Source organism: Chanos chanos, chromosome 8 (assembly GCF_902362185.1).
Source record: "Chanos chanos chromosome 8, fChaCha1.1, whole genome shotgun sequence".
Lineage (NCBI taxonomy): Eukaryota > Metazoa > Chordata > Actinopteri > Gonorynchiformes > Chanidae > Chanos > Chanos chanos.
This window is the reverse complement of record NC_044502.1, coordinates 25,588,426-25,614,818: the sequence shown is the minus strand read 5'-3', so window position 1 is coordinate 25,614,818 and position 26,393 is coordinate 25,588,426. Positions and strand designations below refer to the sequence as shown.

The 26,393-nt window shown below is 43.6% G+C and overlaps 1 protein-coding gene across 3 annotated transcripts in view; it reads left to right on the top strand.

Annotated features, from left to right (window-relative positions):
• Positions 1–26,393, top strand: part of klhl13 (kelch-like family member 13) — a 65,473-nt gene that overhangs the window by 1,154 nt on the left and 37,926 nt on the right. For 2 of the 3 annotated variants that reach the window (XM_030781958.1, XM_030781957.1), the window contains exon 1: positions 23,653–23,750. In XM_030781958.1, coding sequence (XP_030637818.1) covers positions 23,653–23,750 — 98 coding nt within the window. Of the gene's footprint in view, positions 1–6,864; positions 6,954–23,652; positions 23,751–26,393 lie in introns of those variants that run through there. The other variant, XM_030781959.1, reaches the window with a different exon arrangement.

The following is a 26,393-nucleotide window of genomic DNA, read 5'->3' as shown; positions in this document are numbered from 1 at the left end:
TTTTTTTTTTGCTTGCTTTTAAAATAGCTTGTGTGTAACCCTGCTTGACTTTAGGTATGATGCAATTAAACTCTCCTAATTTGTTGGCAGTGTGGAGCGATAAGAGAATTGGTATGATCCTTAAGCATTTGCCTCATTATGGCAGCTGAGTAACCTAAGCCCGAATGCCAAAAGCATGCCATTCTTCCCCGGGCCATTGGTCGTAGTGAAGATTCAGAACATGAGCTACTGGCCTTCGTGTGGAGAAGCATGTCACTTGACCCCTTTTTTTAAAGGATGGAGAGCAACACATGACTCTGGGAGTGAAAGCTCTTTTGTGTAAATGAAAGGCTGTGAGCACTGGTTTGTGTTTTTCATATGGGACACGCACAGGCAACTTGGAGAGGATATCGGTTTATCCCGAGACAAGCTGGGTTGAACTGTGTGATGTCTGCGCTTTCTGATTTAATTGGCTCCCCAATTTTACTAGCTTCCCTTTTTGAGTTGATCTTTAAACTGAACACTCTTAAAACTTAGTACTTTTACTCAGTTACGTTCATTTATTTCCCCCGTCAGATGAGAGAACAAAGGCTATTAGCTGATTTAAATCAGATTCGTAAAGCATTTTATAGACTGAGATATAGACTCTCATAGTGGAGCCTGCAAAAGTTCAGAAAGCCGTTAGTATGGTGAGTAGCTGAATGGAACAGAAATAATTGTTTGATATAAAACTTTGCTGTCTAGTGACTGAAGCATGGCACTTCATTTGCATGTCTGTGAATGTGGCTCAGGCTTTTTAAATGTTGGGAGAGAGTGGTCATTTTACTGTGGGTTGCAGTCAGCAGCCGGTTCCTCTTCGCGAGCCGAGAAGTGAGATGTCCTTTTGGCACAGCAGTTTCTTCCTTTTTCATCAGTCTTGGACTAAACATTGTCTTTGGCCCATTTCAAGCGACGGTCACTTTTTGCTGTTGTAGGCTAACAACTAATTTCACCACATGGCTGAAAATTGCTTTGAATTGCTAATTCATCAGTTTTCTCTTTGTTTCAGCATGATTTTGATAGGAAGTGGATGTGACATCACAGTTGCTGTAATCTGGCTCCTGTCAAGTCTTATGCAGTGATGCTCATGACTTGGATAATATCTTCTAGTGTCTGTCATCTGTAGACTTACTGCAGCATGGATGGCAAACAGAGGGAGGTTAAAGTAAATGTGCCACAGTGAATTTGCCACAGGTAGACTGAGCTCTTTAATAAAGTGGATTTTTTTTCTCTCACTGTTACTGAGAGTCCTTTGATTGACTTGCTCAGAAGAAAGCAGTTTGTGATTCATTGCATCAGTCTGATTTTACAGCCGTTTTGAAATGTCAACCAGCTCAAACCTGTGACTTTCCTGTTCGGCAGACGGGACACAATGGAGCTGAGTTTTTAGTGCTCTTTTTGAAGCAGACAGCTTTATGACTGAGTTGCTTGTACTTTTGGCACTTCTCCTGTTCCCTTAAGAAGAGGAACTAGGGGGGTGATTAAGTAAATACAGGCCACATTCATGTGCTTTCTGCTCACGCTACAGCGTGGACTTATAACCATCAGTCAGGCCAGGGTGTAGACTCTATGGGATTAGCTTCTGTAGGTTCAGTTTTTTCTGTGAGTGGTCTTATGGATTTTTTTTCCTTGATGCAGTGGGGCTCTTTAGTATTGATTTCCATAGTGAATGGGATGATTGATCAAATATGAGTTGCTATATTTGACCTGTTATTGATTTCCAGGTGCTATACTCTATACTGTTTGACGTCCTACGTCAGAGAGGTTAATGTTTTCCATTTAAACATTTCAATAAAATGACAAGACTGATCATTTCAGAAAGTTGAAGCTATAGGCCTAAGGGTTGTGGAGGGTTTTTTGTTTGTTTGTTTGTTTTATATGATCACTAAGACTGTGAAATAGTCTTGCATGTGGTCTACACTGCTGCAGAATGGTTAATTTGGAAAAGAAAACATAAGTTTGAGTTTAACAGGCCAAGACAAGGTTATTAAACACTTTAGTTTTGCCTTGCAGCTGGTAGTGAGTGATTTAAAAGTGATTTGTTCTTTTTGAATGAGCCTTTGGGTGAGAGAAATGACTGGTTTGCTTATTCCCATCATGTCCTAGTTAGAAATAGCCATACAAGACAGGCAGCCACTACTTTTTCTGCCTTTTCTTTTGTTTTTTCCCCCACTGTGTGGTGGCGAGCGTTGTTTTTGTTTTTATTGACTGAGGTCGTTTGACACGGTTCATTAGTCAGATTTGTTTACTGATTAGTTCAGTCCCTCCCAATGAGTGTGAAATGAGATTGAGCGGTAGGATGTGTTTTCGTTTGGCTTACATTCACCCAAGTCTCCTAAGGGTAGGAGACAGAAGGCTGCCCAGCTGAACTAGCTGTATGCTTCACCTTGTTACTCTGATGGTACATGGTCTCTGCACTGTTCATATTTCAGAGTAAGAGCCCCATGCTTTGGTTTAATGTACTCGGATCTGCTTGGAGAACATGGGCTTTACTGAGATTACATATGTTGCTCTGTTTGTGGCTAAGTCCTTTATTATAGCACAGGACATCTGGATAAAACATCCACTTCTCATTTCAGATACCTAACTCAAGCTTGGTTTGGTAGGTTAGTTTGTCAGTTAGGCGGTGACTGACTGAGGTAAGGCTCTGGTTTATCAGGTTAGTTGGTCAGTTAGGTCAGTGGGTTTCACAGCACTGGTTATGCAGTACATATCAGACGTCCTGTAATGGTGCTGGAACAGGAAACTTGCCAGCAAAGTTTCCTTTAAGAATAAAACTATAGAGTTTTCATGGAGGAGTGCCATCTTTTTTAAAACCAATATGACGCAGATGCCATCTGTATCCACATGATGGTCACACTGTTTGAGCTCCTTTATGCAGTGGGCTGTGAGATGTGATGGCAATGCATCTTTGGTCCAGTGCATCTTGGTCCTGAGTTTTCACTGTGAATCATGGGTACAATCTGAGAGTACACTTTATACTCATTTTAATTACTGCTTTGTCTCAACTGTATTTCAGCACACCCCATACCAGAGTTGTGGAGTCGGTACACAAAACCTCCAACTCCTCAATTTATGGTGCCTCCAACTCCACTAACCCAGTTTTGCTCCCTACTTCGACTCCGAGTCCACCACACTGCTTTATTATAAAGCAGTGCTGTGGAGTTGGCTGTGGAGTCAGTATGCAAAACCTTCCAGTCCAACTCAGATTCCGATTCTAGCTCCTCAATTTATGGTACCTCCGACTCCGACTCCAGTAATGCAGTTCTGACTCTGACTCCGACTCCACAGCCCTGCTCCATGCTAAATCCTTTTTCTCTATACAGCACTAATAACTGAACAATTCGCTGTAGTAAATCCTCATTCACGGTTAACTATACGATACAAATAACTACACTATATTGTTCACTATAGTTGAAAGCACACAAATTTTGTGCATTTTCTTCAACACTTTATATATTGATTGAAACTCTTAAAAAGATCATTTTCCTGTGTCTGGTTTGATTTTTTGATGTGTTGAACCATAGAGTCTGCTTCCTGTTGGGCTGGGTATAATTGAAATGTATCGAGTTGTTTTCGATGGACGGAGCTTTGTAAAATTATGACTGTCATTATCAGAGATTTGCACTTTGCAGTTGCAGCTGTCCCATTCAGTTAAATATCTCTGAAAGCTCGCTAACTCACCCACCTCATTAGTCTAATATTACAGCACACAGCATCTCCATATACTGTTTACAGCTGAACCCTGGCCAGTGACGCTTACACAAGTGAACTTATACAATAATACATGTAACCTGTCACTGGTCAGTATCAGGCAGCGTTGCTAGAGAGTTCTGGTTTTGTTTTTACACTTGGGTTTTGATGGATGAGTATATATTATAACACACACACCATGTGGAGTAGCTAAGTGGTGGGAGGCTGATAAAGTTTTGAATACTATGTGTGGATTGTCCCCCTGACTCCGTCAAAGCTTTCCTCTTCTTTGACATTTACTCTGCTCAGCACTGATGTGATTTTGTTTGTGTGTGTGTGTGTGTGTGGACAAGGTCAGAGGATGTTAGCACAGGATGTCTTTGCTGAGAGAGAGAATGAATGGAGATGGAGGTGACTCGGCTGCTTTGACTGGCATGGGCATTTGGGTATTATGAGTGAATCTGTTTCTCTGGACTGGGAGGTCTGGGAAAGTGATCCCATGCCTTGGTTCTGTGTTTGTGATGTTTTATTAACAGGACATGTAGTGGTTGTGAGTGTTGAGACGGATGGCTTACCATGACTGTGGACAGTGTGATTTTTCACAAGCAGATGTTTATACTGTTCTCAGATCCTGTTGATTGACACACAGCAGAATAACAGTGGGATGTAGTTGTGTGTGCTTTTGCCTAAATGACTCTGGTCTTAATGTACAGAATGCAGGTTCAGTCACAGGGATATAGCGGCACTAAAGGTCTCTATGACGGGACAGTGGTAAGGTGGATACGGGTTAAATGGTGAATCTGAAAACAGATCAAAACAGACGAAAGTTTTATCACGCCCTGTCATCATGAAAGAGGGATGGGTAACAGAGAAGATGAGAGGAAGATGTGAACATATGTGTGTGTGTGTGTGTGTGTGTACATGGAGTAAAATCTTGTGAGTTACAGTAATGTCATTTGATAACCAGGCAATTCCTCCTCCTGTCAGATGTCATAGATTGCACCCCTCCCGTCCCTGACCCACCCACCTGTTCCCACACAGTCACACACTTGATTAAATGCCTTCCCAGGCTTTTTATAAGCACGGTCTGAAACGTGCCTGTTTTTTTCCTGTGTCTGCTTCAGAGAGGCTGGTATGTGGGAGATCCAGCAGAGTGCAGTGTGTCTGAACACAGACCGTCTGATGAGACAGGGGAGAGATGGCTAAACTAATGCTGTTTGGGGCTGCCAGGCCTGTCTGCCTGTGTGTGTGTGTGTGTGTGTGTGTGTGTGAAAATGCCTTACACAGTGGGACTGGGATGCTGAAATCCCTCAGACTTACTTGTGTGTACCCGGGACGTTAGGGTAGGTTTTAACCTGGACATGTGTCTGAGTGTGAAAAATAGCAGCAGTCTGTTTCCGCAGCCCTGAACACAGACCCTAACCCTAACACTTCTAAAAGAAAAAAAAAAACACCTCAGATAGTCTTAGTGTAAAATACCCAAAGTGTAGTGGTTCTGTAATGGTGTAGTTTGCTTAATTAGGTTTGACCCTAGGGCTGTGTGTGTGTGTGGTGTTTGGTTGCTCTGTAAAGGTGTAGTTTGCTGAGTGAGGTTTGACCCTTGCTGCGTGCGTGTGTGTTTGGTTGTTCTGTAACACTGGTTTGCTGAATGAGGTTTGACCCTGGCTGTGAGTGTGTGTGTGTTAGGGGTGGGCGATATTTCGAATATACTCGGCGTGTCACTGATTGCTCTACGTGCGGTGTAGTAAATGACTGTATCGCAAACATCGAGTACAAATTGTCATGTAATTTTTTAAGCCGCCGGCATGATGAGATTCGCTTTGGCATTTCACTTCTCTCGGTCTCTTCTAGGCTCTCTCCCTATCACAGACACAAAAGAAAAAAACTCACAAACATATGTCACACACACTCGCCCGCCCATCCAGACCACTCTCCTGGGCGAGAGTGTGTGAAGTATATAGGTGAGACGTGTGTTTTTGTCTCTGGAGGGAACAGGGAAAGAGCCTGGAAAGAGTGAAAGAAGTGAGGCGCCAAAGCGAGTTTATACGTGTTGAGTTCGGAAACGGTAATAGAGGATGGAGGCGGACGAATTGGTTCTGAAAAGAAACAGCACTGCATCCATCGTCTGGCAGTGGTTTGGGTATTGCAAGGAAGAGGTTGAACAAATACTGTTTTTTTAAATTTGACTTGGTTGTGATTTCCCCCTTTTTGCATGCAAGTTTAAAATTGTTCCAATAGAAACCACTGATCAATATAATCAAGAATGTTTTAATGCAGACATATGTTGAAGGGATTATATAATGCAGAAATATGTTGAAGGGACTACTAGAATCATCATACTGGTGTGATTGTATGCATCAAAGGGTTAAATCGATCATTTATGAAGTGCTGTAGAGGAGATTTCAAAATACCGACATATATATCATGTATTGCAATATTGTTTATAGGCCACATCACTCAGCCCTAGTGTGTGTGTGGTGGTTCTGTGACAGTGTGGTTTGCTGAATGAGGTTTGACCCTGGCTGTGTGGAGCAGTGGGGAGTTGGGCAGTGCAGATGGCAGACAACGCCCCTAAATATGAAGCAGAAATATTAATAGAAGTACCATATGTTCTTGACTCTCCACAAATAAAGAGGGAGGGAGACAGAGAAAAACAGAAAGAGAGAGAGAGAGAGAGAGAGAGAGAGAGAGAGAGTGAGAAGGGGAGAGAGAGACAGAAAGAGTGAGTAAGTGAACAGCGACCTGCATCATCTAGCCTTATGTGAACATGATGAGAGAGAAAGATGAAGTCTTAAACTTAAAATAGCCAGTGAGTTTTTTTCTCTCTCTCTCTCTCTCTCACACACACTCACACACAGGCACACGTGCAGGGGGTGAATGAATATTAGTTAGAGATATATTGGCCTGGATTGGTCCTTGAATGTCACATTATCTTATATGTGATGTATTTTATAATTGTAGCTGATAGATTTCATGTTAGCCAATGAACTGAGATGATTCTTCCTTAGCTTTGTGTCGGTGGCAGGGCTGTTCTACTTAATTAGACTATCATGTTAATATTCACAAAATTGTGGATTATGTGAGAGTGCATTGACAAAAATGCATTGTGAATTTCATTACCCGTAATACAGTGCTATTCTTCTTGTGTTTCAGAGGTGTGGGTTCTAGTGCGTGGGCATGGACCACCCTGTGCATAGAGGGGATACAATGTCCATTGGACTTCACGACAGGTACTGTGCAATGTATGTCATTTTTCTTACCTTTTTGCACACACATACACACACATACACACACACACACACACACACACACAAACACACACGCAATTATTATTATTATTATTATTATTATTATTATTATTATTATTATTGAGGGTGTAACGGTTCTGAAACCAAGACCGAAACTGCAATACAAACATCCAAGGTCTCGTGTCGCGGTTCCGGATTATGCCCCCCCCACCCCACCCAGCTCGCTGACAGACTGCTGCAGGTGCAGCCTGTGTAGCTCTCTTTACATTACTAATGTAACAAAACTCATTTTTCATTTCACAGTTAACACTAACACATGTAAATCATGAAATTATTATTCTATTTAAAGTTATGTCAAGCTGTATATTTTGTGTTAGGGGTGTAACGGTACACATATTTGGTACAGGATGTTCGGTTCAGTGCGCGTTGTGATTCGAGTGAATAAAGTCTAGCTATAACCACGTATGTTATGTGCATAACTTTTTATGTTCTGATGGTCAGTCGACCGAAACGTCAGCGTATATTTGACAAGATACAGTGTGCCCTCTACATTTCTGTATGCGGAACTAAAATGAAAAACTCAGTTTCCTCTCCAATTCCATAATGGAGCTGTAACTTAGCAACTGAATTAGCACATGTTCAATGACACAGCCTCGTAAGTATGGCGACCATAAAGCCAGAGTTTCAGGACCCTCCCGTATCCTTCAGGTCCTCTGTTTGGGAACATTTCGGTTTTCCAGTGAACTACAGTAGCAATGGGCAAAGGCATGTGGATAAAATGAAGGCAGCGTGCCGGCATTGTTAAACTGAAATCGGGTATGTTGCTGGCAGTACATCGAACATGATCTCATTTGAGACGGCATCATCCAAATGTGAATATTACCGGTACAAGGAAAAAACAGAGTGGAGAGCAAACTGGAAATTGTGGCCAGTTTGCCATTGTTTACAAGTTTGTGCAAGTTTATAAGATTATATATATAAGTAAATTCATATTAAATGAAAGGAAATTTCATGTTTTGCATTTCTTTTTTCACTGTACCGAAACCGTACCGAACCGTTACTTCAAAACCGAGGTACATACCGAACCGTGACTTTGGCGTATCGTTACACCCCTAATTGCTATTATTATTATTGTTGTTGGTGCTAGTAGTAGTCGTAGTAGTAGTATGTCTGTGAGTTTGGCTTTGGCTTTTTTCCCAGTTCTGTGACAGGCTGTTTTTTAAATGTTTTATACTGTTGTTGAGTGACCTTGTGTTATGCATCCTTTTTTTACATTACATTTAAAAGGTGAAGTGAAAAAAAACTCACCGCTGACAGTGTAACAGGATCTCAGTGCTGAGTAGGAGCATTTAGGGACAATGAAAATCCTTGAAATTTGTCTGAAGAGTTTTTGTTAAAAAAAAACAAACAAACAAAAAAAAAAATGGAGCAAACAGATGGGCATCCAATGGAATATTTGTTCAAGGTCCTTGAGTCTTATGCTGAGCCACTGAGGTGGACCAGATGACCCCTGGTAATCCAAAAGACCCCTGGGGAGCCCCTTTCCATGGGCCAAATTTTTGTTAAGGGATAGGTTCTCCAGCATAATCCAGGGCTGGAGGCTCTCACTTGTTTCCTCTCATTTCTTTTCCTGATTTTTGTTAAAAAAAAAAGTCACTTTGCCATTACTTTCTGCTGTGTATGATATCTTGTTCTAATGTTTAAGTCTGTGAGAGTATATCTGCACCCTCACCAGGCCTGTTAAAGTACAAATGGTTTAAGATAAAAACAAATGCAGGCGGGATTATTATTTAAATCATCATGGTGAGAGACACCGTACACAGTAATATAAGCGGTAAGTGTTACCATGGTTACTGTAGTCTTTAGGCAAGACTTAATTCCTTATTGGAATTGAGGCATTCACATGGTCAGCATTATGTCCCCAAAACCCTGTGGTCCCTGGCAACTCTAATCCTATTAACTCAGGCTTTTGTATTAGTTTAGAATAATAACTCATTGCTGTTTGTAGCTGAAACATACTGGCCTGATTTGTCCTGATTATTTGGACTGTCTTCAGTGATAGACTGTGTGTGGAAATGCTCGTCAGGCTGACGGAGAGGGGCTGAATTGCTTTAATGAGTTGTTGTAGCTGATTTGGATGGCTGACGTTGACTTTGAATCGGGCTGGCTCTCTGATGAACTTCTCAGCTCTGGTTTGAGATTGTCTCTCATGCTTCAGTACGACGGTGTTCTGACAGTGAGCCGATGCATTTCCCCTCTCTCATTCCCATCGGTCCTGCGTGTGTTACACACAGACGATGAAGCTCTAAACGACACGCCAATGTTTGGCTTTGATCAGTTTTTGTTTCTCTGAGTTTCTGTGAGTTACATCATCCAGTCATAATAGCTTTCCCCCTGTAGCCCTACACTGTGACAAACCTGCTTTTGTCTTAACGCTCAAACTTACTCACACTGATGTGCATTCCACCCATTACTGCTAACCATAGACAAGGTGTGTAGTCTTCCCTGAGGGGGAGAAAAGTTATGTCATCTAACTGGTACTAGCCCACCTGTGCTAACGCTAAGGTTGTGTTCACACTGAGGTAAATGTGACCCAGCTCAGATGTCTCTCCTTAAATGTGACATAGATCAGATATGTGTGGACCAGATGACCCCTGGTAGACCAGATGACCCCTGTTCCAGAGTTTTGTTCAGGGCCAGTTCCCACAGTGTAAGAAAGAGAAACGGGCCACACTGGATCGCATCTTTTAAGTTCTCATTCAGGCTGTATCTGAATACAGGACAATGCAGAGTAAATTAGGCACTAGTCCACGTAAGCTGCATGTGACCCCAGTGCAGACAGTCAAAATGCAGTTGTTCAAAGCTTAAAGGCTTTTTATTATTATTATTATTATTATTACTATTATTATTTAACAACACTCTATATTCTATGCTGGATTCATGACACACTTGAAAACTTCAGTACAACATCAGTATATCATCACCCAGCAAGCGTTTTTCCTCTCCTTTGTGCTGCTCTGGTTATGAGCTGGGAAACGTGAACGGGCATTCTGATGTGGCTCCTGTGCTGGGCATGTGTGTTATTCACTGTCCAGTATGAGCCCAGTATAAAGTCATATCTGGGTACTGGTGGGTAGGATCTGAACCCTGCAGGCTGTCTGGTCACAAAAGTAAACCATAGCTGTTTATTCAGCCATGCACACACAGTGTAGCTCTGTATTCAACTACACACACACACCCCAAAAACACCATAGCTCTTTATACAGCCACACACACACACACACACACACACACACCCCACAGCTCTTTGTTCAAATACACACACACACACACTATTGCTCTTTATTCAACCACATTCATAGACCATAGCTCTTTATTCAACCACACACACACACACACACAAAACATAGACCTTTACTCAACCACACACAGTCAAGTCAGACACCGTTAGCGCTTCTGGCCTGCTCATTGAATGGCATCATTCTGGAAATAATCAATAAACCAGTAAATATTCAAATATATAAAACACGCAAAACCAACAGCAAGTTATATCAACTTGCGTTAATGTTAATGTAATAAATATGTGTGGTAACAATAATAAACAGACAACATCGGCAGCGGCAGCAGCAGCAGCGGTGAAAAAAAATGATAGAGGATCTAGCTGTGATCAGAGCCTTACTCCATGTGTGTGTTCTCACACTTGTACAGGCTCGAATACCCTCACTGAGTGTGACTCACATGTGTGTGACGCACACACACACACAGAGCGAGTGTGTAGCAGGCAAGAAATAATGCTGTGTGATGGCAGCTGGAGTTCTGCTCTCAGTGGAAACAGCTACTCTGGGCCAGGTTCACACTGATTCTGTGTGTGTGTGTGTTTGTGTGTGTGTGTGTGTGTGTGTGTGTGTGTGTGTGTGTATGCTCAGAGTTAGGATGTGTGTAGGTTGTCCATAAAGACTCCTGGCCTGTGTGGGTTCATTTGAGTACTGGTGGTTTTCTTCTTTGTCCTCACAGAAGTGTGTGCCACCCAGTTCATTGGTCATTCCTATCAGCTGACCTGACCTGCTCTGAGGATGACCAATAATCACTTTAGGACAGGTCAAATCTGCTTGCCCTGCCTGCCCAAGAGAACACACCAGAACTTCTCCCAAGGAGGGATGACCTTCCAACCCAAGTGATTGTGTTAGATTAGCTATGACAGCACTCTACCAACCTGAGTGAATGTGTGGGATTAGCTATGCCAGCACTCTACCAACCTGAGTGAATGTGTGGGATTAGCTATGCCAGCACTGTACCAACCTGAGTGAATGTGTGGGATTAGCTATGCCAGCACTGTACCAACCGAGTGAATGTGTGGGATTAGCTATGCCAGCACTGTACCAACCTGAGTGAATGTGTGGGATTAGCTATGCCAGCACTGTACCAACCGAGTGAATGTGTGGGATTAGCTATGCCAGCACTGTACCAACCTGAGTGAATGTCTTAGATTAGCTATGCCAGCACTGTACCAACCTGAGTGAATGTCTTAGATTAGCTATGCCAGCACTGTACCAACCTGAGTGAATGTCTTAGATTAGCTATGCCAGCACTAGCGAATGGCTAATCCCCCAGTGACGTGACATAAGCACGTTCTTCCCTCCTTGTAGTGTTTCCTCCGTCTCCTCATAGTTTTCCCACAGTCTATGTGCACCTCCTCATAGTAGGCGCTTTTGCACCGGAGGAATTTTTCCATAGTTCTTAGAACTGTTGGAGAAAGTACCCCCTTTTTCGCATGTTCGCACCGCAGGAACTTAGAATGATCATAGTTCTTAGAACGCTGTTTTGAGGGGCTTTTTTAGCTCCTACTTCAGGGTAGGTACTTTCGCAGCGCAATAGGAACCTTGTGACGTAGGTGTACAGCCATTGGTCCAGACGCAGGTATACGATGATTGCAACCGCCATTTTTAAAGATCCGTGCAAAATCTTGGACCGTATTACATTTTGTTTTTGATATTCATGTCTAAAAATGTCTTAAAATGTCTGTAATTGTAGGAGGGGACACATGGTTTTTATGTTTTATTTTACCGGTATTTTATATCCCCCAACAATGACCATTTTGCAACGTCCAATGTATATTTGTACATTGAAGAGGTAGCGTACACTCCGCTTCGGTAGGTGCTTGTGTGGCTGTGATCTGCATTTTAACCTAAAATAAGAATGTGTTTATCCAGCTTACGATTTGAGGGCTGCGGCGGGGAAAAAGGAAAAAAAAAAAAACACGATGCTGCGAGCGAGGGTCAGGCACAAGCGCTATGCTAGCACCCGAAAAGTACTATGCCCATCAAGTCATTCACTGCTACTGCGGTGGTAAATGCATAAATGCATTGGGAAATTATTTTTTCCATTGGACTGGGTCTATCGCCATACAGTTTTATTTTCGTTAATGAGAAGGCAGTTATAGGTTATCAAATATGCAATCAATATTTTTGTCATTCAAATTCAATAAAACTCATTGTGTATACTGTAGTCTAGTTTGTCGATTTCTTTTGCCGCAGTAATGGTTCTTTTTTTCCTTTTGGAGGTATTTAAAAGGTCTTAAAAGTCATTAAATTTGTACTTCAAAATGTGCAGCTATCCTGGTTAGTCGTAAAGAACAGCTCTTAGCTGCTATACCGTCGGCCGGCTTACGTCACTTCAGCGTTCCTACTGGCGGTGCGAAAGCAAACAGAAAAAAGGCCCTAGAACAAATGTAGTTCTAGGGGAAGCTCCACAGGGGGTAGTTCCTATCGAATTAGACCCTAGAACTGTTCGGTGCGAAAGCGCCTAGTGTTTCTTCAGTCTGTGTGCACCTCCTCATAGTGTTTCTTTAGTCTACGTGCACCTCCACATAGTGTTTCTACGGTCTGTGTGCATGTGTGCATGAGGATTAGGCCTGACTTTGTCTCTGTCCCCTGCTGGCCCTGTGTGGCCCTGCTCCTCCTGCGCCCTCCACAGCCACTAGCTTTGCTGCATTAATGCATCTATACACTATATTCTTTATTTACTTGCTAAGTCCTGGTACCCCACTAATGTTCTCCTTTTCTTCCCTCATCTTCTGCATGTTTGTGTGTCATATGTTTGAGCATGAGTGCCTTGTATGAATGTGGTTACCTTCCTCCCAGGTGTGTCTCGCCACCCTCCTCCACCCCATCCCCCCATCTTATTCATCCCTCCCTGTCATCCTTCTCATCAACATCATCCCCCTCATCCTGGCAGCTGCAGTGTCTTCGTGGCTGGTCCCCTTCCTGTGCTGCTGTGGCTGTGTTGCCTATCTCGATCGAGTCTCCCCGCTGCTTTTGTTCTCTGTATTCTGTCTGCTAGTGTGTTCTCATTTACATTACATCTGTATTTTTTGTAATTTGCACATTTGGTCGGCACCTATTGCACACCTGTCTGGCCAGGAAGGGGTCTCCTCTCTCTCTGGTCCTTCTCAAGATTTCTTCCATTTTTTTACCTTTTACACCTGGGCTTTTGGGGGAGTTTTTCTTGCCCATTGTGAGGATTAAGTGAGGGGGTGCCATCCTGCTTTGTTTGCTGTAAACCTGTGGGCATGTAAAGCCCTTTGAGACTGTAAACAGGGATGTTGGGCTTAAAATAAACCAGAACTTGAACTTGAACCTCCACATAGTGTTTCTTTAGTCTATAAGCACCTCCAAATAATGTTTCTATTGTCTGTGTGCACCTCTGCATAGTGTTTCTACAATCTGTGTGCACCTCCAAATAGTGTTCCTACAGTCTGAGTGCACCTCCTCATAATGTTTCCCCAGACAGTGTGCACCTCTTCATAGGGTTTCTACTAGGGATGTCGGGGCCAGTCAAGGCATTTTTTAATTGAGTGGTATCAGCTTTAATAAGTATGAACAAATCTTTTGATTTACGTCAGCTGTCACACAGATGCTGTAAACGGAGAGCAAAGTTTGTACCAGGACGCGACTGAAATGTCTGCAGGTGGTGGTAACAGAGCTGCGTTCAATACTACCACCTGACTAGTTTTACTGTAATGCTACACTAAGCAGAATTGTGATTTGTATTTGTTGTGACTGTGAATGTTGAAGTTAAGCTATTACACCACTTCAAAGTGGAATTGTGAATATATTGCTCATTTTGAGTGTTCTAGTTTTACTACTACAATGCTGCACTTAGTGGAATTGATGAGAGCTATTTATAAAGATGTCTTTTAGTTTGTTTACTTGGTTATTTTGTTAGAAAACAAATGAAAACCAGTGCTGCACTAAGTGGAATTGTGATAAGAGCCATATAAAAATATTTTTAGTTTGTTTACTTTATTTTGCCAAAAAAAAACAAACCAAACATTAAGGAACAGCTTGGATGCAGGCAGTTTTTTTTCTTAATGCATGCAGAGCTATTCAGTTGTCAAGCATATACATTGGATTGATTTTAATAACTTTAATGTACTTGGAGTGTGCACTGTGCGACTGTATTATCTAAGAGAATACAAGTATTGGATCGGGACTCGGTATCGGCAGATGCTCAGTATTAAATGACTCGAATGAAGATTGGGGACAGAAAAGTTTGATCGGGACATCTCTAGTTGTAGAAACTAGGGATGTCCCGATCAACCTTTTTTGTCTGTGTCTGCGTGCACCTCCACATAGCGTTCTTGCAGTCTGTGTTCACCTCCTCATAGTGCTCCCACAGTCTGTGTGCACCTCCTCATAGTGCTCCCACAGTCTGCGTGCATCTCCTCATAGTGTGTCTGCAGTCAGTGTGCACCTCCTCCGGCGCTCTGTGTTTGAGTAGCCAGTGCTGTGACTTTGTCATCTTCACTTACAGTACGTTGTTGCTTCTGACTTTCTGTGTGTCAGAGAGAGAGAGACAGACACACACACACACACACACACACACACACAGGCTGAGCGGAGGATTCTGGCTGTATACCAAGTTGGCCTGGATGAGCCTGTCCCTCACCCACACTCTGGTCAACAGGCCTGGCTTGCATCCTAAGCTGTTTAGACCCAATGTCCATCTGTTGCCAGGATACCAGTGACCATAGCAACAGCCTGCCATTTTCACTGCTTTGGGAAGCTTATATCCTGAAGTCACACTCTCAGTTTTCACCACATTCAGTTGTGCTGTACTAAAAAGACATGTTTGACTTAGCCTCAGCCCTCTTTGAAATGCACTGGACCCTGCCCAAGCCTGTGTCAACCAATCAGAAGAGAGTATGATGTCATCTCTGTGGCTGTCACTCCATTGAGATGAGTTTGAATTGTAATATTAATTACTGTTGATGTTTGGATAAATATATGGACTTTCTTTTGCTTTAATCCAGGCTTTGTCAAGCATGTTGTGTATTTATAATACACTCATTTAACAGACTCTTTTATTTGCAGTTCTGAAATGATGACTTATTGAACCAATGAGCAGGTAGGAGGATGGACTGTCCTAGGATATTACTTACTGAGAAGAGCTGTAGTTTGACTTAAATTCCCTGGAGACACAGCCAGCAGCTGATCAGAGTGAACTGATGAACCAGACTCTGTAGTTGATTAATGATTGGCTGATTGATGAGGTGTGACTGAGCCAGGATGAGGTGTTTAGAGCCAAAGGGTTGGCATTGTCTAATGATTCCCCGTGATAATGTTGGGTTTGTGTATGTGTGTGTGTGTGTGTGTGTGTGAGTGAGCGTTGAAGATGGGCTGTTGCTAGGCAGGGTGAAGTGTCCCTCCTCATATGTGTTAACTGCCAAGACACAGTGGTTTGTGTGTGTGTGTGTGTGTGTGAAAGCCTCAGCTGATGGTGTGTGTGTGTGTTTATAAGCCCCAGGGATCACATAAGCTATTTGACTGAGTTGCGGTCTGTTTTATTTGGTTCAGTTACATTGCGTGATGTTCTGTGTGTGTGTGTGTGTGTGTGTGTGTGTATGTAGAAGGCTGGTGGTGCTGTGTCTGAGTGGTGTGGGAGGAATGAAGTTGACATGTCTGTTTTGGGTGGCCAAATTCTGTCACCGTGGTGATGGGAAGGTGAGATTGTGTGTGTGTGTGTGTGTGTGTGTGACCAGAGCCCACAGGCACTCTAAACCTTGTCATCAAACACAACTCACATTCGTTTGTACCTCATCTTTCACTTTTCATGTCTCTCTCTTATCCTCTTTTAGACTTCTCTCATCTACTTAGCTTTCTCTCTTAAGTACTTAAGCAGGGAGAATTTTTTTCCTGCCTGCAGAGATGCTTTGAAAATGACAAGTGCGGATTAATTGTGGATTTTCTTTGAGCCTTGCCAAAAATACACCTTTTGATCAGACTTAGTCACCATGGATTCACTTTCTGCATACAGTCATCTTTTACATCCATTTCCACCCTCCTGCGTCCGTGTCCACACGCGGGTGTCACCTGGATGGTATTAACAGTGGTTGACAAAAAGAGCCTTCATGGCACGTAAAACAGTCAAAACCAGTTCTCTTCTCCTTTCAACTTTTCCAGCTTATTTTTTTGTGTGCACATCAGAACGATGAATTAGTTTTAAAGATGCTTTTAACTTTCTCCTTTTTTTTCCCTTTTTTTTCTCATACCTTTGACCTTGAACATAGCATTTTGTACCATTGTCCAGCTAGTGTAATCAGTAATTTTGCTGTCCTGTGGTACTTTATCGTGAGCGCAGTGAGAGATCTGTTAAGAGCAGGTTGAGTGGATGTGAACGTTCGATGCGTTAAGCCTCAGAGATGGAGTGATACTTAGAGAGGACAGCACAGATGAGAGGACTGAGAGAGGAGGATGTGTCCTTAGACCTTGCACTGCATAATAGAGTGGAGTTTTGCAGTCTTAACCACTGGCCTCCTTACTGTTAATCACTCTAATTATAGAACTCTATGTATAGTCAGTCCTCAGTCAGAGAATGGATTTAGCTTTTAATGAAGTCAGGACTCTGTTGTGTGTGTGTGTGTGTGTGTGTCAGAGAGAAAGAAAGAGAAGAAGGAGGGTAAGGAGAGGAAGATATTGGAATAGGCTTAGAAAGGAGAAATGAGTGGAAGATTGACTGACTGAACCGAAGCATGTCAGAGAAGGAGAGAATTTGTACAGCATAGTACAGTGCGATGCCAAGTGTTTGATTCCCTGCTGTTTCCTGCTCTTTCCACTTGGTCACTTCCCTTTCTGACCAGTAGGGGGTACATGTTTATCCGTATCGACTAAGGGCTTTGTGCATGTTATCGTTAGTTCAAACACATGAACACACAAGCACACAAAAAAATCAGTAAAAGAACTCACAGACATGCATGTTATCCTCAGTTAAAGCATGTGTACTTACACACACATGCGTGCACATAATCTTAAAGAATACACCTATGCATGTTATCCTCAGTTAACACGCATGGACACACACGCACAAACACATACACATACACATACAGAGTCACGCACAGGCACATGCACACTCACAAACTCACACACTCTCACATATGCACATTAGACACAAGCTCAAAGCAGAAACCCACACACGCACGTGTGTTATCCTCAATTAAAATATGCAGACACATTCTCAGACACGCACACACAACTTATCCTCAATTATGCATGCAAATCTCAGGGACTTGCATCAACAAACAAAACAGGCATACGCCCACAGTGTGCAGTCACGGCGTGTTCAGTGTGTGTTCAGTCACAGGCGTTTGCAGGTTCTTTGACCCCATGCCTCTGTGTGTTATCCTGTAATGTGGGGATAGGATGCGTGCTTTGCTAATGGCATTAGGGGAGATTACAGTAATGTACTTTAGACTTCTCAATGGGAGGCAGTTACTCTTCCAGTCTCTTTCACAAAGACAAATCATCTGTAAATGATGCTTACAGGTATTTACCCATCCAAATCCCAGGCAGTGCGCCATGCTGGGGCAGAACAGGTGTCAGAAAACCATGTAGAGCTTGTTTTTGGCTCTGCCTGATCACGGCTTTTCTTCCACAGCCGCTGTTCTCACGGCTCCTTATCTATGGAAGGAGAGACCTGAATGACGCTCCTGGTTCTCCATGTGTCCACATTTATTGTTTTTGGGTTATGGGTGACTTTAATCAGAGAGACGCTTTTGGTGAAAGACTGAAGCTCTTTACGCTTTTGGACTATATTAGCATTGATACAGGCCAGCAGACGAGTGCTGTGAATGTGTAAGGAAAGGAGGAGGGGACTTGATTTGGATCAGAGAGGAGGAGGGGACTTGATTTGGATCAGAGAGGAGGAGGGGACTTGATTTGGATCAGAGGGGAGGAGGGGACTTGATTTGGATCAGAGAGGAGGAGGGGACTTGATTTGGATCAGAGAGGAGGAGGGGACTTGATTTGGATCAGAGAGGAGGAGGGGACTTGATTTGGATCAGAGAGGAGGAGGGGACTTGATTTGGATCAGAGAGGAGGAGGGGACTTGATTTGGATCAGAGGGGAGGAGGGGACTTGATTTGGATCAGAGAGGAGGGGACTTGATTTGGATCAGAGAGGAGGAGGGGACTTGATTTGGATCAGAGGGGAGGAGGGGACTTGATTTGGATCAGAGAGGAGGAGGGGACTTGATTCGGATCAGAGAGGAGGAGGGGACTTGATTCGGATCAGAGAGGAGGAGGGGACTTGATTTGGATCAGAGAGGAGGAGGGGACTTGATTCGGATCAGAGAGGAGGAGGGGACTTGATTCGGATCAGAGGGGAGGAGAGGACTTGATTCGGATCAGAGAGGAGGAGGGGACTTGATTTGGATCAGAGGGGAGGAGAGGACTTGATTCGGATCAGAGAGGAGGAGGGGACTTGATTTGGATCAGAGGGGAGGAGGGGACTTGATTTGGATCAGAGAGGAGGAGGGGACTTGATTTGGATCAGAGAGGAGGAGGGGACTTGATTTGGATCAGAGAGGAGGAGGGGACTTGATTTGGATCAGAGGGGAGGAGGGGACTTGATTTGGATCAGAGAGGAGGGGACTTGATTTGGATCAGAGAGGAGGAGGGGACTTGATTTGGATCAGAGGGGAGGAGGGGACTTGATTTGGATCAGAGGGGAGGAGGGGACTTGATTTGGATCAGAGAGGAGGAGGGGACTTGATTTGGATCAGAGGGGAGGAGGGGACTTGATTTGGATCAGAGGGGAGGAGGGGACTTGATTTGGATCAGAGAGGAGGAGGGGACTTGATTTGGATCAGAGGGGAGGAGGGGACTTGATTTGGATCAGAGAGGAGGAGGGGACTTGATTTGGATCAGAGGGGAGGAGGGGACTTGATTTGGATCAGAGAGGAGGAGGGGACTTGATTTGGATCAGTAATAGTACAGAGGTCACAGAGATGTTGGGTGGAGCAGGCTGTTGACCATAAAAAGCTGACCGAGTTAAAGAGGTTAAGTGAAACAAACATGTCATTCATGCGAGCGAAGACCAAACAAAAGCATATATTCTGAGAGGGGACAGAGCTCTACAGTCCTGGTATAGTGGACCTGTACTGAGATCTGTCTCCTGAGTAGTTTGCGTATGTTTGTGTGTGTTCGCAAGCTCATTTTCGAGCATGTGTTTGTTTATGTGGATGTGTGCTTGTGTATGTTTGTGTTTGCATGCTTGTGTGTGTGTGTGTGTGTGTGTGTGTGTGTGTGTGTGTGTGTTGGATGCATATCAGTCTCTAAGTTGAGTGATTTGAAGTGATGGTTCTTCTGCTGACATCACTTGCTGTTCTGGCCTGAAACTGTTGAAGCTAATGCAAGACCTGCATAGAAAATTACCCAAACAATCCCTATACACTGTACTCTCTCTCTCTCTCTCTCTCTCTCTGTGTGACACACTTGCACACTTGGCCGGTTTTCCAGGCTGTTGTTCATTTATACTGTTGACTTTTAACCTGGTGTAGAAAACTGGTCAACAGGGAATAATTGAGTCTGTAAAGGAATTCTCCCATTTCTCCCACTCTGGATGGGCCTGTTTTAAATGTCCTCTTGGTTAGATGCCGTCCAACTGTAGGGACTGTGAGTGAACCAACAAGTTTGACAGTAATCACCAAATGAATGATCATCTTCACCTTTCACCAACTCTAAATTGTCAGTATGTTTTTTCTTTTTACTTTATGAAACCAGAATCCCAAGGGCCCTATATGAAATCATTTGAAGAGAGCCATAATTCTCTCTCTCTCTCTCTCTCTCTCTCTCTCTCTTTATTGTAATCCAACATATCCATCACTGTACCACATTCATCTGCTCCCCCCAGTGTATGTCCTACTTTCATTACTGCATACAGCCATTTCCAGCAGGATCTCATCCGTATTCGGATTAAGATTATGGAAAAACTGCAGCGTCATGCGTCGATTTCACCCGGACAGTGTTAGTGTCACCGCATTGTGTGTTCCAGTGAAGCCCTGCCCTTACAGCCCCTCCTCATTCCGAGAGGAATTCCTGGAAACAATGCTATCGCCTCAAACACACAGAGAGGAAGAACAGAAGGCCTCCTCTTTGATTCTCCTGGCTAACATCCTGGGATCGTTAGCGTTATCAGTAATATCTTAATGGAGTCTCTCAGTCACAGGAGCAGGCTCAGGATGGCTTGGCTGGTGGGGTCCATTGATTGGTATTTGTCTGTAATTTGTTGGATTCCATTTGACCGGGGCATTTGTAGACTCATTTGCTCTCTGATTAAGGCCCAGTTTAGGGAGGACTGCTGCTGATCTGTTCATCACACTTGATGTTCCTCCAGTAAAATAACGTGAACCCTTTTCCCTCTTTTTGCGCCATACACTAATGTGATGGGTGATGTTTTGCTCCTGCGTCAAAACTCCCAGAAAAGAGCACTTGACTGAAGTCACGTGTGTTAACAGTTGAATGGTCACAAGTGTTCCCTTAGCTTTTTCTCTTACACTGCTCAGCCTGTGATATAACCTGTTCAGTGGCAGTAAAATATCTTTGGCTAAAGAAATAATTGTAATGTTGATGGCAGACCTTTGACTGACTGGTGTTAGTTGAGTGAAGTCTCTAGGATCCACCTGTCCTGTGTGGGGATGGTTTTGAATGTATTTAGTGTGAGTGCTGTTGATGTAGAGAGATTTCATTTTGTTTTGCAGAAAAACGCTGTACTCTTTTACTCTACACAGCATGTAAGATACAGAAAATGGACTATGCTGAACTTCTGGCATGGAGAATTTTCCTAAGTAGGTTACATTACAGGACGAGAGATGTAGAGTTTCTCTGGAACATCCTGTACATCGCTCGGGTTTTCCCTCCCTCTCTCTTTCTCTCTCCCTCTCTCTCTCTCTCTCCCTCTCTCTCTCCCTCCCTCTCTCTCTCTCTTTCTGTCTCTCTCTCACTCACTCTCCCTCTTTTTTCTCTCTCCACCCCCCCCCCTTTTGCTCTATCTTACTTGCTCTCTATTTCTCTTACTCTCTTTCATTGCTATTGCTGTGTGTGTGTGTGTGTGTGTGTGTGATATGAATATGAGAGAAGCTCTCTCGCTCTGGCTCCCTCTTTGTTAGCATTTGTTATCCATGACTGATAGATACAGTCTAGCTTTAGGACAATTTCATAATATCATAATAACATTCTCAAAGAACTCCCAGCTAGTCATAATTACAAAGTCATTATAAACAGAATAATTGAAAATCAGTAACAAAAATAGCAACAATGCCCATATACTTGTTATAAAGTTATAATTGGAGGGCAGTTGTAATAATCATTTTCATGTCATGTATGGCCAGTATTATTCGCTGATGTAACAGTGATGTCTCACTCATTAAAGTATATGAGTAGAGGAACAGTTGTGCCTGTGTGAGGTGAAAAGGTGAGGATTACTTAGTGCAGTAAGTACAGGTAATGTTCAGACAGTGGTTTATTGAATATCTCTTTAGTCTTTAAGGTTAATATTTAACTTATCTTATTTGTGACAGGTCTGTGTTTGTAAAATGTTCTGATATGTCACGGTGAGAGGTCTTCTCTTGACATCTCCAGCATGTGAAGGTTAGGGGTGTGCGTGGGGGGGGGCGCGTGAAACCCCACCCCACCCCCACGCCCCTCACCTGATTACACAATTAGACTTACAGGCTGTAGTCACTTCTGCTCGACTTTTTTAGTGGCAATAAATTGAGAGCAGGAACACTACATGAGTAGGCGTTGTGATAAATCAATGACAAACACCTAGATACTATTGAGGTGTGTGCATGTGTGTGTATTTGTGTGTGGGTGGATGTGTTGGCTGCTAAAAAGGTGCTGGTCTGATTTCATTGTTTTTCCCTAAAACATTAGTGATTTGGTGTAAAGCAGTGCACTCTACACTTGATTCATTGTGCTGTAATAAAATTCCCTGACCATAGCTGCACTCACAGGGTGAAGAAGATGCAGGAAAAACAAGTCAAGGTTGGAAACAGCAGCAGAGGGAACGATAAGAGAGAAAGAGCTTGAGATAGAGGGGGAACACTCCCTCACCTCTGCCGTGTTGATTTGATTCTAGGCATTCCACACCTAAACTTCCTAGTAGCTACTGGCACCTCCATCGCCACGGGGAAACGAGAGAGGGAGAGAGAGAAAGAAAGCGAGGAGGGTTTGGAAGAATTAATCTTGGCAGAAGCCCTGTTGGGAACTGCTTGATTTGGATTGGTTGTTTAAAGAAGCTGAGCAACCGAGGGTGGGAGCGCATAGTGCGTTTCGGTTTCAAATTGAGCGCGAAAGAGACTGCTCATCAGCGCGGAGACCGCACGCGTGGAATAGCTTCTCTTCTCACTTGTCAGAGCTTTAAATGGAGCCCAACGTAATCGCATAAATGAGCGACGTTTCTCGTTATGTTACTGTAGTTTTGTTTCTATCTGGTTCGATTAGTCTTGATCCCACGTTGAGGTAGAGCCTGGCGGCGGAATTTTTATGCGCCACGCGCGGCTCTTCATACAGCAAGTGCAATCTACGTGTATATTTTGAATCGGCATGTCAAGTCATTCTTATCATTCCGCCTAGATCTCCGAATTGATCACAGTTCATGTTAGTGTGTGCAATTATTCCTGAGAGAGTAGACATTTACACTGCGCATGTACAACTCCTTATTCCCATTTTTTCCCCTCTCACACAGTTCAGCCTCGTTTAACATCAGCTGCCGTGGGCAATGAATACCGCTTAATGCAGTTTCTATCGCTCGCTCTCCCTCTCTCTCTCTCTCCCTCCGTCTGTCCCCATCTCCCTCGCTTGCTCGCTCGCTCAGTCTCTCTCTTTCTCTTTCTTTCTCTCTCGCTCTCTCTCACACACACACACTCTCTCACTCCACCCTCCTTTCCAAATCTCCATATAACAATCCGGCACTGCAGTCGCGCTCTTGCAAGGTGGCACTATTGTTGAGCAGCCTGCACGGCATCAGCACAGCTCTGCTTCATCGCTCTCACGAAACAGAGAAGGGGTGGCATTTTTGACTTTTTCTCTCCCCGTCTCCTTTCCCCCCTCTCATCCTCATTTCTCAAGAGATGCCTTACAGCCTAGGGTCAGCTAACTGCAGGTTGTGTGGAGACATTCGCCTTCTTTCTCTGGCTGGAGTGCCATCAGCACTAGCCTGTCTTTAGCCTTAGCTAACTTGACTGCCTCGGACCCAACCGTTATCGCTACCTCCATTGCTGCTGGCAAAACACGCGTCTTCCGCCCGCTTTCGGTGAGGGCTGACTGGAATGGAAGCCCTCGCTGGACGCCTGTTGATGGAATCGCTGTTCGCCGTCATTACTATTGCTGTAGCCCAGAGGTGGTGACAACAACATGCCGTTGAAATGGAAAAGCGGTTCTCCCGTCAGCTGGAAATTCCCAGTTCCCGTCCTTAAAACGTCCAGGTCCTCTCCGCTTTCACCAGCTTACATGTAAGTATGCAGGACCCGGCATGGAAATGAGAGTATATGTGTTTTATTATTATTTTTTATTTATTTATTTATTTTTACATAATCTTTTTGTGCTGCGGGTTTGGCTAAGCTGTTGTTTGGGTGTCATTGTCTTCCCCCCACCCTGTTTCACTGTAACCTAATTGGACAGAATTGAAAGGATGGTTTGTGCTTGACATACTCTGCACTTGTGATAGATGGAGCATATGATAGACGTCCTTTGTGCCTCAGATCATAAGCGGTTACTTAAAGAAAACGTTACTCCGACAAGGGGCGAGAATTTTATTTCTTCGGCACTGTTATTTATGTGTATATGTATGCATATAAATATATTGGCCAGTAGCTCCCCATTCCTCTCCTTTCGTGTTCGCCTCGCTTCTTTCCGCTTTCTGTTTATCCGCGCTCGTGCTGAGCGGCCGCACGCTCGCTCTGGAGGAGTCCGCTGCCTTTTGTTCAGGGCGTCTCGTGTGCCCTGGATTTGAGCGCTTTTGTCGCTTCCCCGCCGCTGAGGTTAGTACAGTAGCAGGGGGAAGGGCGACAGGGAGGCAGGGATGCTGATAGCGGAGGAATTCCAGCGTTCCTTTCTCTCTCTCTCAGTGGGGGAGCGTTGCTTTCCCTCTCTCGCTCTCGATTAAATTGCGTACCAGCCGTTATTGAGGTCACCACAAAATAATGCGCTGTCAGCAGCGGTGATTATCACGAGAACATGTGAGAGAAATGATACGTAGGTGCGAACCGATGTTTCGGTTTTTCATGTTCCCACGCCCAGGAGACACGGGGTCGGTTGTAGCCTAAATGAAAACGTCGGCGTTACTTTCGCTTCGGATCACCCAGTGATGTGTTCAGTGCCGTAATATGCATCAAACCCTTTTGTTTAAAAAATAAATGTTGAAGAACATTCTCAGCTTTCTTAACTCGTTGCAGAGAGTAAATGGTCTTTTCATTAAGATGTATTTGTTTGCAAAATAACTGCTCTCTGAACGGAAACGGAACCGCTGTCAATAAAAAAAAGTAATAATGCTTTTTATAGTTGCGGTAAACTGCTGAGGTAGTCCTAAATTATCACAGATTTAGCAATCAGGGAGAGGCCAAGATGCAGCAGTTAAGATTTTTCACAATGTTTACACACACTGTAAAGGCCTTACAGTTGGCGGTTCCTATTAAATCATTTATGATGAAAACCTACAGTAAAGGGCTCAGCTGACAGGTCCTTGACTTGTGTGCAGATATAGTGTTCTCATGGATTTAAGAGCGTAGCTATGAGATTACAGTGTAATTTAACTGACCTGCCCTGAGTAAAAACGCCCTTCCCAGTTCAACCCAACCAGTAAAGTCCCTCTTTGGCCCTGCCCTGTTGCTATTTTCCTCCTCTTTAGTAGAGTGTGTCTTAAGGCAATATGTCTTTAACTGGTTTCATGTTAACCATCTGATTATAGGTTTAGCTGTGGTTCCTCTACATTTTTATTTTTCCTATGGAGGGACACATTTTGAAATGAATCACGTTTACTGCTTAATTGTGTGTGTGTGTGTGTGTGTGGGGGGGGGGGGGGGGGGGTTGCACCCTTTTTTATTTTTTGAAGTAAAAATAATGTTGTTAAAGATCCCAGCCTTTTCTGTTAATGAGAATGCACTGAATTTGATTCACAGCATCTGGATTTTAATTGTATATCCAGAGATTGAATTTGATCTGTTCATGTGTGTGTCTGCGTGTGTGAATGAGACAGTTGTTGTGTCAGACAGTTGGATTATTTTGGAGCATATATGTTATGAGAAGAGAGAGAGAGGAGAGAATTGTTTGGATGACTTTGTGTGTTTGTGTGTGTGTGTGTGTGTTTGTGTCCTAGAGCAGTGCCTCTCCTCTAAATATACTGCTGCCTGTGGTGCACATTTCATACACCACAGGGAGAGGCAGGAGTAAACCGACACACACGCATGCACTCACACACACACACACACGCACACACACACACTAAGTCACGGCACTGACACTCAGTCTACCTCTCTGTCTCTTTTTGTCTTTCTTTCTTTCTTTCTTTTTTCCTTTCTTTCTTTCTTTCTTTCTTTATTTCTCTCTCTCTCTCTGATGCTCTGTGTGTGTGAAAGAGAGAGACAAGGATCTGAGTCTTCCTTGTGGAAGATGAGTGAACTGTTACACTCTTTTTGATTAAAACAGTGAGATCTGCAGTGAATCTTGTTTTGAGGCAAAGCAAGAAATGCTTTGATTCCCAGAATGTCCCTGAGAAAGAGGAGTTTACATTACCGTTACTGCACTGATGAAGCATATGAGCTGGAAGTGGTGGCACACACACACATACACACAGATGACTAAAGTTAGCATTTTAAAAGGATCAAGTATGTGGTTTGTGTTTGCTGTCACATGTTAGCTTGTTGACAGGGTTTCTATTGGTGATGTCTGAGAGACAGTGTGTGTGCTGAGTCATTGTTTTGGGTTTTTATTATCATACATCAGTGAGAGGTTGATCCGTTAAGGACTGTCACATTGGTGGAGGACAGACATCAGAAAAGACTGTGTGTGTGTGTGTGTGTGTGTATGTGAGAGAGAGAGAGAGAGCACTTGTGCATATGTATTTTTTGAGTGGAGTAATGTACACGTCCTGATGAACT